The sequence below is a fragment of the Myripristis murdjan genome, chromosome 23, assembly GCF_902150065.1.
Source record: "Myripristis murdjan chromosome 23, fMyrMur1.1, whole genome shotgun sequence".
Taxonomy (NCBI): Eukaryota; Metazoa; Chordata; class Actinopteri; order Holocentriformes; family Holocentridae; genus Myripristis; species Myripristis murdjan.
The window spans coordinates 27,683,052-27,697,849 of NC_044002.1; the positions used below are offsets into that span (position 1 = coordinate 27,683,052).

At 46.4% G+C, this 14,798-nt stretch overlaps 1 protein-coding gene across 1 annotated transcript in view; it reads left to right on the forward strand.

The window, feature by feature from the left end:
* The window catches only part of trhde.2 (thyrotropin releasing hormone degrading enzyme, tandem duplicate 2), an 87,687-nt gene that overhangs the window by 27,112 nt on the left and 45,777 nt on the right, over window positions 1-14,798 (forward strand). Inside the window, exon 4 of the mRNA XM_030045633.1 lies at window positions 4,983-5,109. Within this exon, the coding sequence (XP_029901493.1) occupies window positions 4,983-5,109 (127 nt within the window). The remainder of the gene's footprint in view (window positions 1-4,982; window positions 5,110-14,798) is intronic.

Genomic DNA, 14,798 nt, shown 5'->3' on the forward strand with positions numbered 1-14,798 from the left:
ACACAGAACCACACAGACAACACGCTGTGAGGACGGATGGTGATCCATGATCCGATCCCCCGAACCGGGTCCAGAGTTCAGGTTCGCCCCAAGAACTCTACCCTGGATGGTCCCGTTGGGTTCAGGTTTGTTTCAAGACCTCTTGTCCGGAGGGTTCTGCTGGGTTCAACCTGGCTTCAGTAACTGTATTCCAGAGGGTCCCGTCGGCTTCAGGCGCGATTTGACAACTTCTATCAGGACAGTCCCGTCGGGTTCGGGCTTGCTTCGATAACTGTACCCCAGAGGGTCCTGTCAGGTTTACTTTTACTTTAAGAACTCAATGCCAGAGGGTTCTGATGGGTTTCAAATACTCCTCAAATACTCTTTCCTGGAGGCTCCTGTGAGGTCCAGGTTCACTTCCAGAACTCAATGCCAGAGGGTTCCATTGGGTTCAGGCTCACTTTTATGTCTTTTCCACAAAAAAAAAGGTCTGTTTCTTGAACTGGTTTGGTTCCAGATTCTTGGAACCTAAGGAACCGGCCTGCATTTTGACTCTGTTGTCATGGTGACTCCACCCCTGTCCACCACCCCGCCTGCCTGCTGCCACCTGCAGCACAGAGCCCGACCCCTCACACCTGCTGGAACAATTAACCTGCATAATCTGAGCCTGATCAGGGTCAGATTATGGAGGATAATAATCTCTGACTTGTGGAATTGGGGAAGTGTGAGGGAATCTGTGTAGTGTCGGCAAAAACATTTTTAACCAGACCACAAAGTTTTCTTCTCGCTACAAAAAGACGACAACACCCACTCGGTTCCCAGTTATTTTACTATTTTCTAACTGTCTTCTGTTTCCGGCTCAGAACCTGTTTTTCTGCCTGAGAACCAATATATGTTTTCTGGAAATGGTGCACGAAGCAGAGCAGAACCGGGTCTTTGTTGGCGGTGAAGGATATTTGAGAAGTCCTTTGATCCCCACAGGGTCAAAGCAGATCTGGGCTGGCTTTGAGAACTCTTCTCCGAAGGATCCCATCAGGTTCGGGCTTGCTTAAAGAACTCCGAAGGTTCCTGTTGGGTTTCTTTCAAGAACTCTTTTCCGCAGGGTTCCTCTGGGTCCTACCTGGCTTCAAGAACTGTGCTCCAAGGGGTCCCATGGAGTTCAGGGTCACCTCAAGAACGCTTTTGTGGATGGCTCTGATGGGTTTGGGCTGGCTTTGAGAACTTTACTCTGGAGGGTTCTGATGGGTCTGGGCTGGGCGGTGGGTCCTGTTGGGTTCAGGCTCTCTTCAGGAACTCTTACCTGAAGGGTTCCGTTGAGTTCCCCTCGCTTCAAGAACTGTACTGTGGAGGATCCTGTCTGGTTCTAGCTCACTTTAAGAACTCCACTGCAGAACGCGACAATTTTAAACATTTCTGCAGCCACTCAGGCGCTGACGGTTTCCATGGTAACAAGCAGGCAGTATGTTTCCACTGATCTCAGAGCTGCTGCTGCTGCATGTAAGGACTGTGTTACATAAGCCCCGCCCCCAACCTGCGACCAGGTGTAAAAGTGATCCGTCTGGAACAGATCTGGGTTCTGTTAACAGCAGGTGTGTGTTTTCTCCGGAGGATGAACTTCCTGTTGGGCTGCAAGAGGAGAGAAGAAGAAGAGATCTGGAGCACGCTGACACTGCTGTGTGTGTGTGTGTGTGTGTGTGTGTGTGTGTGTGTGCACTTCCCTCTTTATATGACAAGTGCAGCACTTTGACGTGTGTGTGTGTGTGTGTGTGTGTCTCCATTGTCCTTCAGCTGACAGTGAGGTGGTTTCTCTCTCTGACAGTAAAAGCTCCATGAAACACACACACACACTCTCTCTCTCTCACTCTCCCTCTCTCTCTCTCACACACACACACACACACACACACACACAGTCAGACAGTTTGATCTGGTCTGATTCATCAGGCCTGCATACAGCAGCTGATACATGAATATTGATCAGTGACATCACACGTCTCCATGGTAACGTCTTCATCCAACTAACCTCATCAAACATAAAGCGTAACGCAGGGATTTCATTGGTGTTTGGAACTTCAGGTCGGTGACATCATCAGTCAGGCGGCCAATCAACAACCAGAATTTTTCTCTAAAAAGACAAAACGTGTGCCCCACACTCACACACACACACACACACACACACACACACACACACACACACACACAGAGCATGTCATCACACCGTTCTGTATAGTCGATGAGGTCTTCAGCAAGGTCATCACACAGCTGCTGATTGGTCTGAGGTGGTCATGTGACCTGGCACTATTGATCACTGATCGGTGTGTTCAGCAGATCAACTGTGTGTGTGTGTGTGTGTGTGTGTGTGAGTATGTGTGTGAGTGTGTGTGCAGGCGACAGATAGAACAGTACATGCAGTCTGGTATGTCATGTCATTTCTGCTGATGACACACACACACACACACACAGCTAATCTGCTGAACACACCGATCAATGATCAATAGTGCCAGGTCACATGACCGCCTCAGACCAGTCAGACTCTGGAATTAGCTAAAAATAAATAAATAAATACAAAAAAGAAAAAGAAAGAGGGAAAATGTCCTGAAAATTTAAATAAAGAAAAGAAAAAAGAAAGAGAAATATTAGAAAATTATCCAAAAACAAGAGAAAATGTCCCAAAAACTACATTTATTCTTTTCTTTTATTTGTTATAATAATTATATATTTAAAATTAGGTTCCAGGAAAAAAATATTTTTTGCTTAACTTCCAGTCATTTTCTTGTTCATTTTCCTTTTTTTTTTTTTTTTTTTTTTTTACTTTACTTTATTAACCTATTTATTTTTTAACGATGTGCTGGTCAGCTCCCAGTAGAAACCAGCAAAGGCTAGTTTTTAGATCAAAAAACCCTAAAAAACAAAACAGTAGAGACCAGTAGTGTCTGTGTGGTTTTCCTGGACCTGCAACATTTCTCTCATTGAAAATTTTCAGATTTTAAAGTTAATTTGAAATTTAAAAAAAAAAAAAAAAACTTTTATTGATTTCTCTCTAATTATCGGGTCATTTCCTATCAAGTCGTCCCAAGTTGTTTTTGAAAGAAATCAAACGAATCTGCTCAGGTTTCAAAGAGTTAACAGTTTCTGGTCTCCACGTGGTCTGGTCCTCCTCTCCTCACACCTCCCTCTCTGCATCAGTTTCATTCCCTCACCATCATCATAATCGTCTCTTCCTCCTCCTCCTCCTCCTCCTCCTCCTCTCTCCTCATCTGAGCCTCACTCTGCTTCATCTGCTCGACACAAAGCTAAAAATAAATCAGAGAAAACAGAGCACATCATCAGCTGCTGCTCAAGGTGAGGAGCTTCGCTGCAGACCAGGCGTCTCATCTGGAGGTAGAAACACTCAGCTTCACCTTCACTGAACCTGAGAGGCTGCAGGAGATCAGAGCACCGCAGGAACCACTCGCAAAAAAAAAAAAAAAAAAAAAAAAAATATATATATATATATATATATATATATATATATATATATATATATATATATATGTGTGTGTGTGTGTGTATGTATGTAGAAAAACACATGAGGGGGAAGCCACTGCATATCTGGCAAATTTGGCAACCCCATAACTTTTCCTCTAGCGCCACCAGCAGGCCAAATTGTCAGTTCCATAAGTAAAGAGTTCCAGTAGCTACAGACTGGAAGTTGGGCACCAAGTGGATTTAGTCAGCAGGACCTGTGACCTTCAGCAGCTGAATAAGGGCAGCAAATAGCATTTTGTATTTACTGTACTGCAGAGTTTAAAAGCAGGAAAAGTCAACTGATATGCAGATGACATCTAGTTTTACATCACAGTCTCAACAAGACATTAATGTATCGCCCAGCCTTAGATGGCACCAAACATACACACCGGAGTTGTGCAAAATAATTTTACTAACATATCTAGTTCTCTATCATGACGTGTAACCTGATGATGTATTCGTTTTATTAAATATATGTAATAATTTTTTAGTAGGAGCCGCAAGTCCAAGACACTATTATATTGGAGTGCGGATCAGGCCACATTTTGGTCTGATCCCGACCTGAGCCCCAGATTTTGCTCGTCCTCCATCACTACGTTACATTTACCGCCTGAAACAGCCTGCATGTTGCCTTCAGTGTCGTCACGTAAACTCCAGCACTGCACAGGAAGCTGCCCAGAACAGACAGCAGCTCCATCATTTTTTATTTATTTCACTAAAATAAGATCAACGTGACCGACCCCAACCCGAACCTCAACATAATCTCCAAATTTGAACCCGACCCATCAGGACCTGTCCAGCCTCCACATTACATAAGTGAGATGTTAATTCAGAACTTAATGTTGTGAAAGATTCATGTTAGGAGTTGATGAAAGGTAGAAACTCAGGTGTAACTCTGATCGGTTTGAGTGAAGTAATAAACCACTTTCCTTTCATCAGATTCTGAGTTATTCTGCAAAGAGGACCATCACTCATCCAAAAATATCCTTATTAGGTAATTAATTAATTTATAGGTATTTTTCTGGTAAATTTGGAAAAATGTGATGAATTCTTCACAGATAATTCAATAATAAATAAAGAAATACATTTCTAATAATTTTACTGTGATTTTATATATTTTTAGCATATTTTTTGAATATTTTTTATTTTATTATTATTATTATTATTTTAATAGTTTCTTGCTTTAAACCAGTTTAGGCCTGAATCACTTGAAGGTTTTACGTTAGAATTGTTTTTCCTCGTATGCAGCTGTTAAAGAGTCAGGCTGTTTACAGATTTACTGTATTTATACAGATTTCCTCCTGTGTGTCGGATGTGCATTTTTTTCTTTGGTTGAAAATAAAAAGCAGTCGTTCACATGAAGACGGTCAGTTTGATGCCGCTTTAAGTCGACCAGGAGGAGCCGAGGTGAAACATGGAGCAGGAGGTGTGAGGTTTCCTGATCAGTGCAGCAGGTGAGCAGCAGGTTTTAACTCCGACTTCCTGTTTGTGCTCCTCAGATCCGCCTGTACGCGCGGCCCGACGCCGTCTCCAGCGGCGCCGGCAACTACACGCTGCACATCACCAAGAGGCTGCTGGGATTCTACCAGGACTACTTCAAAGTGCAGTACTCACTGCCCAAGCTAGGTAAGGCCGCCCTGCACTTCCTGTTTACCTGCTGAGCACTTCCTGTTTACCTGCTGAGGCTGAGCACTTCCTGTTTACCTGCTGAGGGGCTCCTCCCCTCGGTGAGAGTTAAAGGTGCAGTCTGTCATGTTTTGCTTGTTGCAGCAGCGAGGGTTCACCTGTGCTGTTGATCACTACCATCAGTCGGCTGTTGCCATGACGACTGCTGCGATTTCAGCTCTGGTCTGTCCCGTCTGTTTGTTTGTGTTGTGTTTAGTTCAGTTTTGCTCTGGTGTTAGCTGGCTACCACACACACACACACACACACACACACAGTGTGTGTGTGTTGAATGTCCAGTCAGTTTGAAGTAGCAGCATGCTCTGTGTGTAGCTAAGTTAGCAACATGCTAAGTTAGCAATATGCTAAATTAGCGTCAGGTGATTTCTCCACCAAAAGATTTCTTGGATTATTGTAAAAATTCGATTTTTTCTTTACAGGTATTGAGTTTCTTTCTTTAGATTGATTTTTTTTTTTTTTTTTTTTTTTTTTTTTTTTTTTTTTTTTTTTAGAATTTCATTTAAAAAAAAATTTAGGATTTAGTTTTAATATTTTAATAATCTTTTAATATTTAAAAACTTTTCAAATAAGCTGCATTGTGATCAGATTTATTAGACTAACTAATTTTTGTTGTTTCCTAATTTTCTGATAATGCTTTAGTTATTAATACATAATCAAAACATTCATTCATTCATTATTTATTTAATTAGTACTAATTACCTTTCTTGCATTTTTAAACAAATTTTTTGAAAATTACTTGTTTAATTATGCAATTTTAGAAATGTTTTAGGGCTAATTTTCTGATAATTTTCTCATATATTATTATCTACATATGTACATGCACAGTGCATTCAGACCACCTTCACTTTTTTCATTTTTGCTGTGTTGCAGTCCAATGCTACAATCCTTTAAATTTATTTTTCTCTCATTAATTTACACTCAGAATCCCATAATGACAAAGTGAAAACATAATTTTAGATATTTTTTGTAAATTTATTAAAATCGGAAATATCACATTGAAATCAGTATTCAGAGCCTTGACTCAGCACTCAGTTGAAGCCTCTCTGGCAGCAGGTCCAGCCTCCAGTCTTTCTGGGTATGAAGCAGCAGGCTGTGCTCACCTGGACTGGGGGATTTCCTGCTTCTTCTCTACAGATCCTCTCAGGCTCGCTCAGGCTGGATGGGGAGCGTCGGTGGTGGCCATGTTCAGGTCTCTGCAGAGATGCTGGACAGGGTTCAGGTCAGGGCTCTGGGCTCTGGGACCTTCACAGAGTCCCTGAGCCTCTCCTGTGTTGTCTTGGCTGTGAGCTCAGGGTCTCTGTCATGTTGGGAGGTGAACCTTCAGCCCAGTCTGAGGTCCTCCCAGTCTGAGGTCCTCCCAGTCTGAGGTCCTGAGCTGTGGAACAGCTTCTCACTGAGGAGATCTCTGGACTTTGGTCCATTCAGCTTCCCCTCAGTCCTGACCAGTCTCCCAGTCCCTGCTGCTGGAAAACACCAGCCTGATGGTGCCACCACCAGGCTGCCCTGCTGGGATGGTACTGGGATGGTACTGGGATGGTACTGGGCAGGTGATGACAGAACGTTTGGAACTGAGGCCAAACAGTTCAGTCTCGGTTCCATCAGACCAGAGAATCTGGTTTCTCACAGTCTGAGAGTCCTTCAGCTGCTTTTCTGCAAACTCAGCAGCTTCCATGTGTTTTGCTCTGAGGAGAGGCTTCCGTCCAGCCGCTCTGCCATGAAGCCCAGATCAGTGGAGGCTGCAGTGATGGTCGTCCTTCTGGAGCTTTGTCCCGTCTCCACACAGGATCTCTGGAGCTCAGTCACAGTGACCAGCGGCTTCTTGGTAACCTTTCTTACTGAGGCCCTTCTCCCACCATGGCTCAGTTTGGCCGGGCGGCCGGCTCCTGGAAGAGTCCTGGTTGTGCCAAACTTCTTCCCTTTGAGAATCATGGAGGCCGCTGAGCTCCTGGGAACCTTCAGGACAGCAGAAAGTTTTTGTAGCCTTCCTCAGACGTGTGCCTTGCAGCAGTCCTGTCTCTGAGCTCTGCAGGCAGCTCCTCTGACCTCATGCTTTCTGCTCTGATGTGCAGGTCAGCTGGGAGGCCTTCTACAGAGAGCTGTGGGCCTTTCCAGATCATGTCCAATCAATTTAACTGACCACAGGTGGACTCTGATCAAGGTGCAGAAACATCTCAGCAACCATCAAGAGAAATGGGAGGCTCCTGAGCTAAACTTCAAGTGTTTGTGTGTGTGTGTGTGTGTGTGTGTGTGTTTAATTATGGGTTCTTGCTTATTTTAGGGTCATTTCTTACTAATCTGCTCATTGCCCTTTATTGTTTTCATTATTTTGAACCGAGTCAGGTGAAGGCTGAAGGTGTTTCCCTCCTTTGTGTGTATGTGTGATACATCCTTACTGTGTGTGAGTGTGTGTGTGTGTGTGTGTGTGTGTGTGTGTGTGTGAGTGTGTGTGTGAGTGTGTGTGATGCGTCCTTGCTTCCTGTTGGAGTTAATTGGTCGTGTCGAAGCTTCTGCTCTCAGGCCAGGCGAGTCGGACAGCTTCCTTTTCCTGTGTCTCAATAAATAATTGTTGGTGTTTTGCCGCTCGGCTGCTGCCACAGGCGGTGAGCGGCGGCGTGACAGGCGGTGAGCGGCGGCGTGACAGGCGGGAGGCAGATCAGCTGACGGCGTGGCTCCGCCTGTCACACCTCTCCTTCTTGTCTGCTCCTATTTCTCAGCTGGCAAATTACATTTTCAGTTAAACGCTCTGGTTTTGGCTCAAATGAGGGACGGCGGTCACATCCCGCCCTCTGAGCTGATATTAGCGGCATTACCGGGTAATTTCCCGGTGAATTGAGGCCGATGTCGCATGGCGGCCATTTCCCCGCCTGTTAAATGCAGGGCGACGCCGCTCGCCTTCATAATCATCTCACAAAACTGCACTGAACATTACCAGGAAATGGAAAACGTGTTCAAATGAATGAAGCGGTGAGAGAGACACAGTGTGTGTGTGTGTGTGTGTGTGTGTGTGAGCGACAGTGATGTCAGCGTTAATCTGCAGCTCTGAGGAGAAAGTTTGAAGTTATTGGACTCACATTCATTTATAATAGAAATCCCTTTTTCCCTGTTTATTGTAATGGAGCAGCGGTGTTCAAAGTGGTGGTCCGGGGACCCCCAGGGGCCGCTGAGGGACCTCCAGGGGTCCTTTCACAGGACACGTGATCCAGCATCACTGCTCTGGCCTTCAAGCTGATCATTTATCTTTTAAGTCATTTAACAGTTTAAATGCAGTGTCCACCTTTGTTAAGTGCAGTTGTTTATAGTATTTATTTCAGTTCCATATTGATCAGACGTTCGCTTTCTGTCCGTCTGTGAAGTGTGAAGGCTCTGAAAGTTCATGTTCATATCGTAGTGGAATGAATGGAGGAAAGGGAGGAGGAGTGATGTGGCAGCTCTGAAAGCCCACTGCTCGCTCTGGGAGGAGAGCAGAGGAACCTTCTGGAACCTGCAGAGGAACCGGGACGGGGTGATGATGATGATGATGTCAAACTCTTCATCCATACTGACAGTAGATTTGATCAATAACATTTGTTTCGTTGTGCCCTCCTGTGCTGCTGCTTTCACAGAAGAAGAAGAATGACAGGATAATAAGCAGTGATGGGAGTGACGGCGTTACAAAGTAACGGCGTTACTTTTATCAGTAACGAGTAATCAAAGAAATGACTGTTTCCCCCGTTACAACGCCGTTACCGTTACTGACAATTAAATGCGCCGTCACTAGCCGTTACTTACTACTAATAATTATTATTATTTTATTATCCTATTCAAAAAATGTGCATCTTGTGGAGAAAAAGCGGTGTGACAATTTTCAAATCGGTTGGACTTTGCAGTTTTTCGTAACTTATCAACATGCATGGAGAATGACTCAGCACAAATTACAAGAAGCTCATGTGTTTCCTGACAGCAGAGCAGATCGTATCTCCGCCTGCCGTACAGAAGACCGGGGGTTCAATTCCCCACCTGGACAAGCTGGCATCACTACTTTAAACTGTAATGAATTACTTTTTCAAAGTAAAGTGCCCAACACTGACAATGATAGATGAAATTTGACAGCAATGTCCACACTGCAACAGCAACGCAAAAATATGTGCATTAATAAGAGGATTTAAGAAAAGAAAAAAGTAATCATAAAAATGACTTTCCCCAGTAACTGAATTACTCTTCTGCAGCAGTAACTGAGTAGTAATCAAAATTACTTTTTTACAGAAGTAATTAGTAATTGTAACTTATTAGTTTTGTGAGTAATTGGTCCCAACACTGATAATAACAGAATGATGATGACGGCAATAAAATAAATTAAATTTAAATAAATTTAAATAATAATAATAATAATAATAATAATACTGTCTGTCTCTCTGTCCTTTTCCATCCGATTTCATCTCTCGCTCTCTCTCGTTCTCTCTCTCTCTGGGGTCTTGATGCCCTGCATGACAACAGATGGAGCCCTGAGGCTCTGGGACCGCACACACACACACACACACACACACACACACACACACACACAAGGTGAACACAGAACAGATGTATAATGGAGTGAATGAACTGCATGCACCCACAGCTGACACACACACACGCACACACACACCCCTCACACACACACACACAGGGTGCAGTGTGTGCTTCATGGCTGGCTGCTGACAGATTAAATGTTCAGCGTGCTGCAGCGTGTCTGATGGAGTCACATGACCAAAAAAACTAAATCAACATTCAGATTTTATTCCTGAACATTTTGTCCCGTTTACACCTGAAAAGACACAGACCTGCGTCATCTAGACCTGCAATCCAGAATCTGTCATCTAGATCTGCAATCCAGAATCTGTCATCTAGACCTGCAATCCAGAATCTGTCATCTAGACCTGTCCTCCAGAATCTGTCCTCCAGATGCAGATTGTGGACTTCAGGTCTTCCTGTGGAGGTAAAGTGAACATTAAGGCGGTGGTGTTTCAGAAAGTCGCTCTCAACTGTCATGACCAGCAGCAGCAGACGGAGTGTGTCCCGTCTGACGGCCCGTTAACCAATACACAGACAGACAGGCAGACAGACAGACAGACAGACAGACAGGCAGGCAGACAGACAGACAGACAGACAGACAGACAGATAGACAGACAGACAGACAGACAGACATTTTATTGGTCCAGGAGGAAATGCAGGCATCCGGTAGCTCATTACAGTAATTACACTCAGTCCAAATGATAAGTGATAAGTGATGAATGGTGGGTGATAAGTGACGGGTGCACGTCTCCACGCGGGGAAACAGCCTGAGCAGGAAACAGCGACACACTGAAGCAGCCGATCAGCCTGTAAGAAAAACACAAACGCAAAAAAACACAGAAAAAGAAAAATGAGACTAAAGCGGCGTGGAGAGAAACCACGACGTGTCCGAGGACCTCAAACCTGCACTCAGCTGACCAGGAGACCAGGGTCCCGCTGGGCGCCGTCACCCGGTCCGACAGGAGGTCCGACAGGAGGTCCGACAGGAGGTCCGACAGGAGGGGCGTCACCCGGTCCAAGGGGAGGGATGTCACCCGGTCCGACAGGAGGGGCGTCACCCGGTCCAAGGGGAGGGGCTTCACCCGGTCCGACGGGAGGGGCATCACCCGGTCCAACAGGAGGGGCGTCAGCTGGTGTCTAACGGCAGCTAACATTTGATCCAAAACCTTGTTTTATTTTGAAGTTTGGCCAGCGTCCCTCAGGGTCCACGGTTTTCTCTGCTGCTGCTCGTCAGGAAAATAAAGTTTTGTCAGATTCTTGTCGTTTACGCGGCGTGCAGCCTGGAACGCCGCGGCGCCGCATGATGACAGCGTCAGAGCGTGACGGCGGAGCAAGGTGGCTGCCGGCTGAATCCGGTCTGCAGCGCCACCTGCAGGAAGCCATTTATCATTCATTTATCTCTGGAGATGATTGGTCAAAGGGGGCGTGGCAGTGGGCGTGGCCTCATAAAAAATGCGTGCAACTTTCAAACAGATCGACACAACATAATGGAACCCTGTGGAGAGGACGGTCATGTGACGAGGAAGCACAGACTCACCTCTCACTCTGATTGGCTGAAGGGGGCGTGGCGGTGGGCGGGGCTAACTTCAGGTGAACGCAGCAGCTGACTCTGGGATTGGAGGCTTTTTATTGTTTACTCATTTCTTGTGAGTGAGCCTGTGGCCTGCTCTCCTGGTGGTGTGTGTTCAGAGGAGCGGCGCCCCCTGCAGGACGCCGCCTCACACTGCAGGCTTTACCTATTATTATTATTATTATTATTATTATTATTATTATTATTATTATTTTAACAGAAAGTGAAGTTTGAGCAGCAGCGCTGTGATTGGTTGACCGACTCTGAAGCTCAGGTGATTTAGCTGCCAGGGGAGTTGCTCTAAATATGGCTTTGTGTGTGTGTGTGTGTGTGTGTGTGTGTGTGTGTGGTGGTCAGTGGACTGTGTGTTATGTTGAATCCTGGCTCCATCTGGGAGACAGAGAGAGACAGCAGCATCGCCTCAGGTTTAACACACACACACACATTAATACACAGATTAACACACACACACACACACACACACACACACACACACACACACATTCCTCTACTTGTATCTTTTCTCTTCTTTCTTTCTGTCTTTGTCTGTCTCTCGTTGCCTCAGGCAGAGACACAACAACAGATGGACCACACACACACACACACACACACACACACACACTCACACACACACACACACACACACTCAGCGCTGCAGGCCAGTCAGCTGTCTGCCTGTTGCTGCCTCAGTAGAGATCAGACGGACAGAGGAAACTCGCCTCTTGCAGTCAGACGTTAACGCCACTTTATTCTGAAATATTCATCATTACAAGTCAAACGATAATCAGCTGGAAAATTACAGAATCTGATCTGCATCTTTAAACGATAAACGATCGGCCGGCTCTTATTTGGATCCAAAAAATACTGACGATCAATCACCACAACATCCTTTACAAAGAAATGTGTGCTTTTATTTTGGAAAGATGACCCCGGCCTTCCAGGTGTTTCTTCCTGCTTTCAGAGAAATGAACTTTTATTTTCCTGAGAAATGTTGCAGAGGATACTGTTTTTGTTTTGTTTGATGCTTTATTTATTTATTTGTTTATTTACTTTTATGTATGCATTTGAGCGTATGCACGTGCAGCGTACATGCAAGTATGTTTCCACCGTCTGAAGATGTATTTTTATTTTGCTCATAAAGGTTAAGACAGACTGATGCTAACAGGAGCAGCAGGGACTGTTCAAAGAGCAGATTAGGATTAATAATCCCGCGGGCCGGCAGCACGAGGCGGAGCGCGCCGGGTGTTCTGACGGAGGTTATCTCATCGACAAACGGGATTAAGATTATTAGCCGTGCCGTGCAGCGTGTTCTCCGGCGGAGCCGCGGAGCCGCCGGCAAAAAAAACAAAAATAATCCCTTTATGCAAATTTAATGGATGATAAAATATTCTTGTTATCTGGAGAATTTCACGCTCGTCAGTCGAGGAAGCCGACGACGTTCAACAAGAGACAAAAACCTGGAGTTCACGTCACGCCTCAGATCAGACTGGAGATGTTCTGCGTGTTCTGTGGAGAACAGAGCGGAGAACAATAACCAACCAACAATAACCACAATCAACTCCTGTCAAGCCTCCATTCAAATGGACTGAAATACTTTGATTAGTTTTTTAATATCAGTGAGAAGAAGTGATGCTGTTGGATGTCCAGACGTCGAGCGGAACAGAACGCTTTGCTCTGGGTTCTCTACTCACCAAGAAGAACAGGAGAACGTCTCTCAAAGAAAAACATACAGAAAACATACAGCTCATCCCACAGCCACGTACCTCACACACACACACACACACACACACACATATACACACACACACACACACACACACACACACACACACACACACACACACACACACACACGGACATGAGGATGATGAAGATGAGGATGAAGATTAGGATGAGGATGAGGATGATGAAGATGTGATGATGAGGAGGATGATGATGAAGATGTTTGTGCATCAGCAGCAGCTCCGTTTGGAAGAGCACATAACAAAACACAAGTTAGGACAAGAAAGAAAAAAATGCATTTAATCAACACTGGATGTGGTCTTAATGAAACCCAGGAGACCAGGAGACCAAGAGACAAAGGGACCAGGAGACCAAGAGACGAGGAGACCAAGAGACCAGGAGACCAAGAGACAAAGGGACCAGGAGACCAAGAGACCAAGGGACCAGGAGACCAAGAGACCAGGAGACCAAGAGACCAGGAGACCAGGAGACCAAGGGACCAGGAGACCAGGAGACCAAGGGACCAGGAGACCAGGAGACCAGGAGACCAAGAGACCAAGAGACCAAGAGACCAGGAGACCAGGAGACCAAGGGACCAGGAGACCAGGAGACCAGGAGACCAAGGGACCAGGAGACCAAGAGGCCAGGAGACCAGGAGACCAAGGGACCAGGAGACCAAGAGACCAAGGGACCAGGAGTCCAGGAGACCAAGGGACCAGGAGACCAAGAGACCAGGAAACCAGAAGACCAAGGGACCAGGAGACCAGGAGACCAAGGGACCAGGAGACCAAGGGAACAAGGGAACAAGGGACCAAGGGACCAGGAGACCAGGAGACCAAGGGACCAGGAGACCAAGAGACCAGGAGACCAGGAGACCAAGGGACCAGGAGAGCAGGAGACCAGGAGACCAAGGGACCAAGGGACCAGGAGACCAGGAGACCAAGGGACCAGGAGACCAAGAGACCAGGAGACCAAGGGACCAGGAGACCAAGAGACCAGGAGACCAGGAGACCAAGAGACCAGGAGACCAAGGGACCAGGAGACCAGGAGACCAAGAGACCAGGAGAACAAGGGACCAGGAGACCAAGAGACCAGGAGACCAAGAGACCAAGAGACCAAGAGACCAGGAGACCAGGAGACCAAGGGACCAGGAGACCAAGAGAACAGGAGACCAAGGGACCAGGAGACCAGGAGACCAAGAGACCAGGAGACCAAGAGACCAGGAGACCAAGGGACCAGGAGACCAAGAGACCAGGAGACCAGGAGACCAAGAGACCAAGAGACCAAGAGACCAGGAGACCAAGAGACCAAGAGACCAGGAGACCAAGAGACCAGGAGACCAGGAGACCAAAGGACCAGGAGACCAGGAGACCAAGAGACCAGGAGACCAAGGGACCAGGAGACCAGGAGACCAAGAGACCAGGAGAACAAGGGACCAGGAGACCAAGAGACCAGGAGACCAAGAGACCAAGAGACCAAGAGACCAGGAGACCAGGAGACCAAGGGACCAGGAGACCAAGAGAACAGGAGACCAAGGGACCAGGAGACCAGGAGACCAAGAGACAAAGGGACCAGGAGACCAAGAGACGAGGAGACCAAGAGACCAGGAGACCAAGAGACAAAGGGACCAGGAGACCAAGAGACCAAGGGACCAGGAGACCAAGAGACCAGGAGACCAAGAGACCAGGAGACCAGGAGACCAAGGGACCAGGAGACCAGGAGACCAAGGGACCAGGAGACCAGGAGACCAGGAGACCAAGAGACCAAGAGACCAAGAGACCAGGAGACCAGGAGACCAAGGGACCAGGAGAC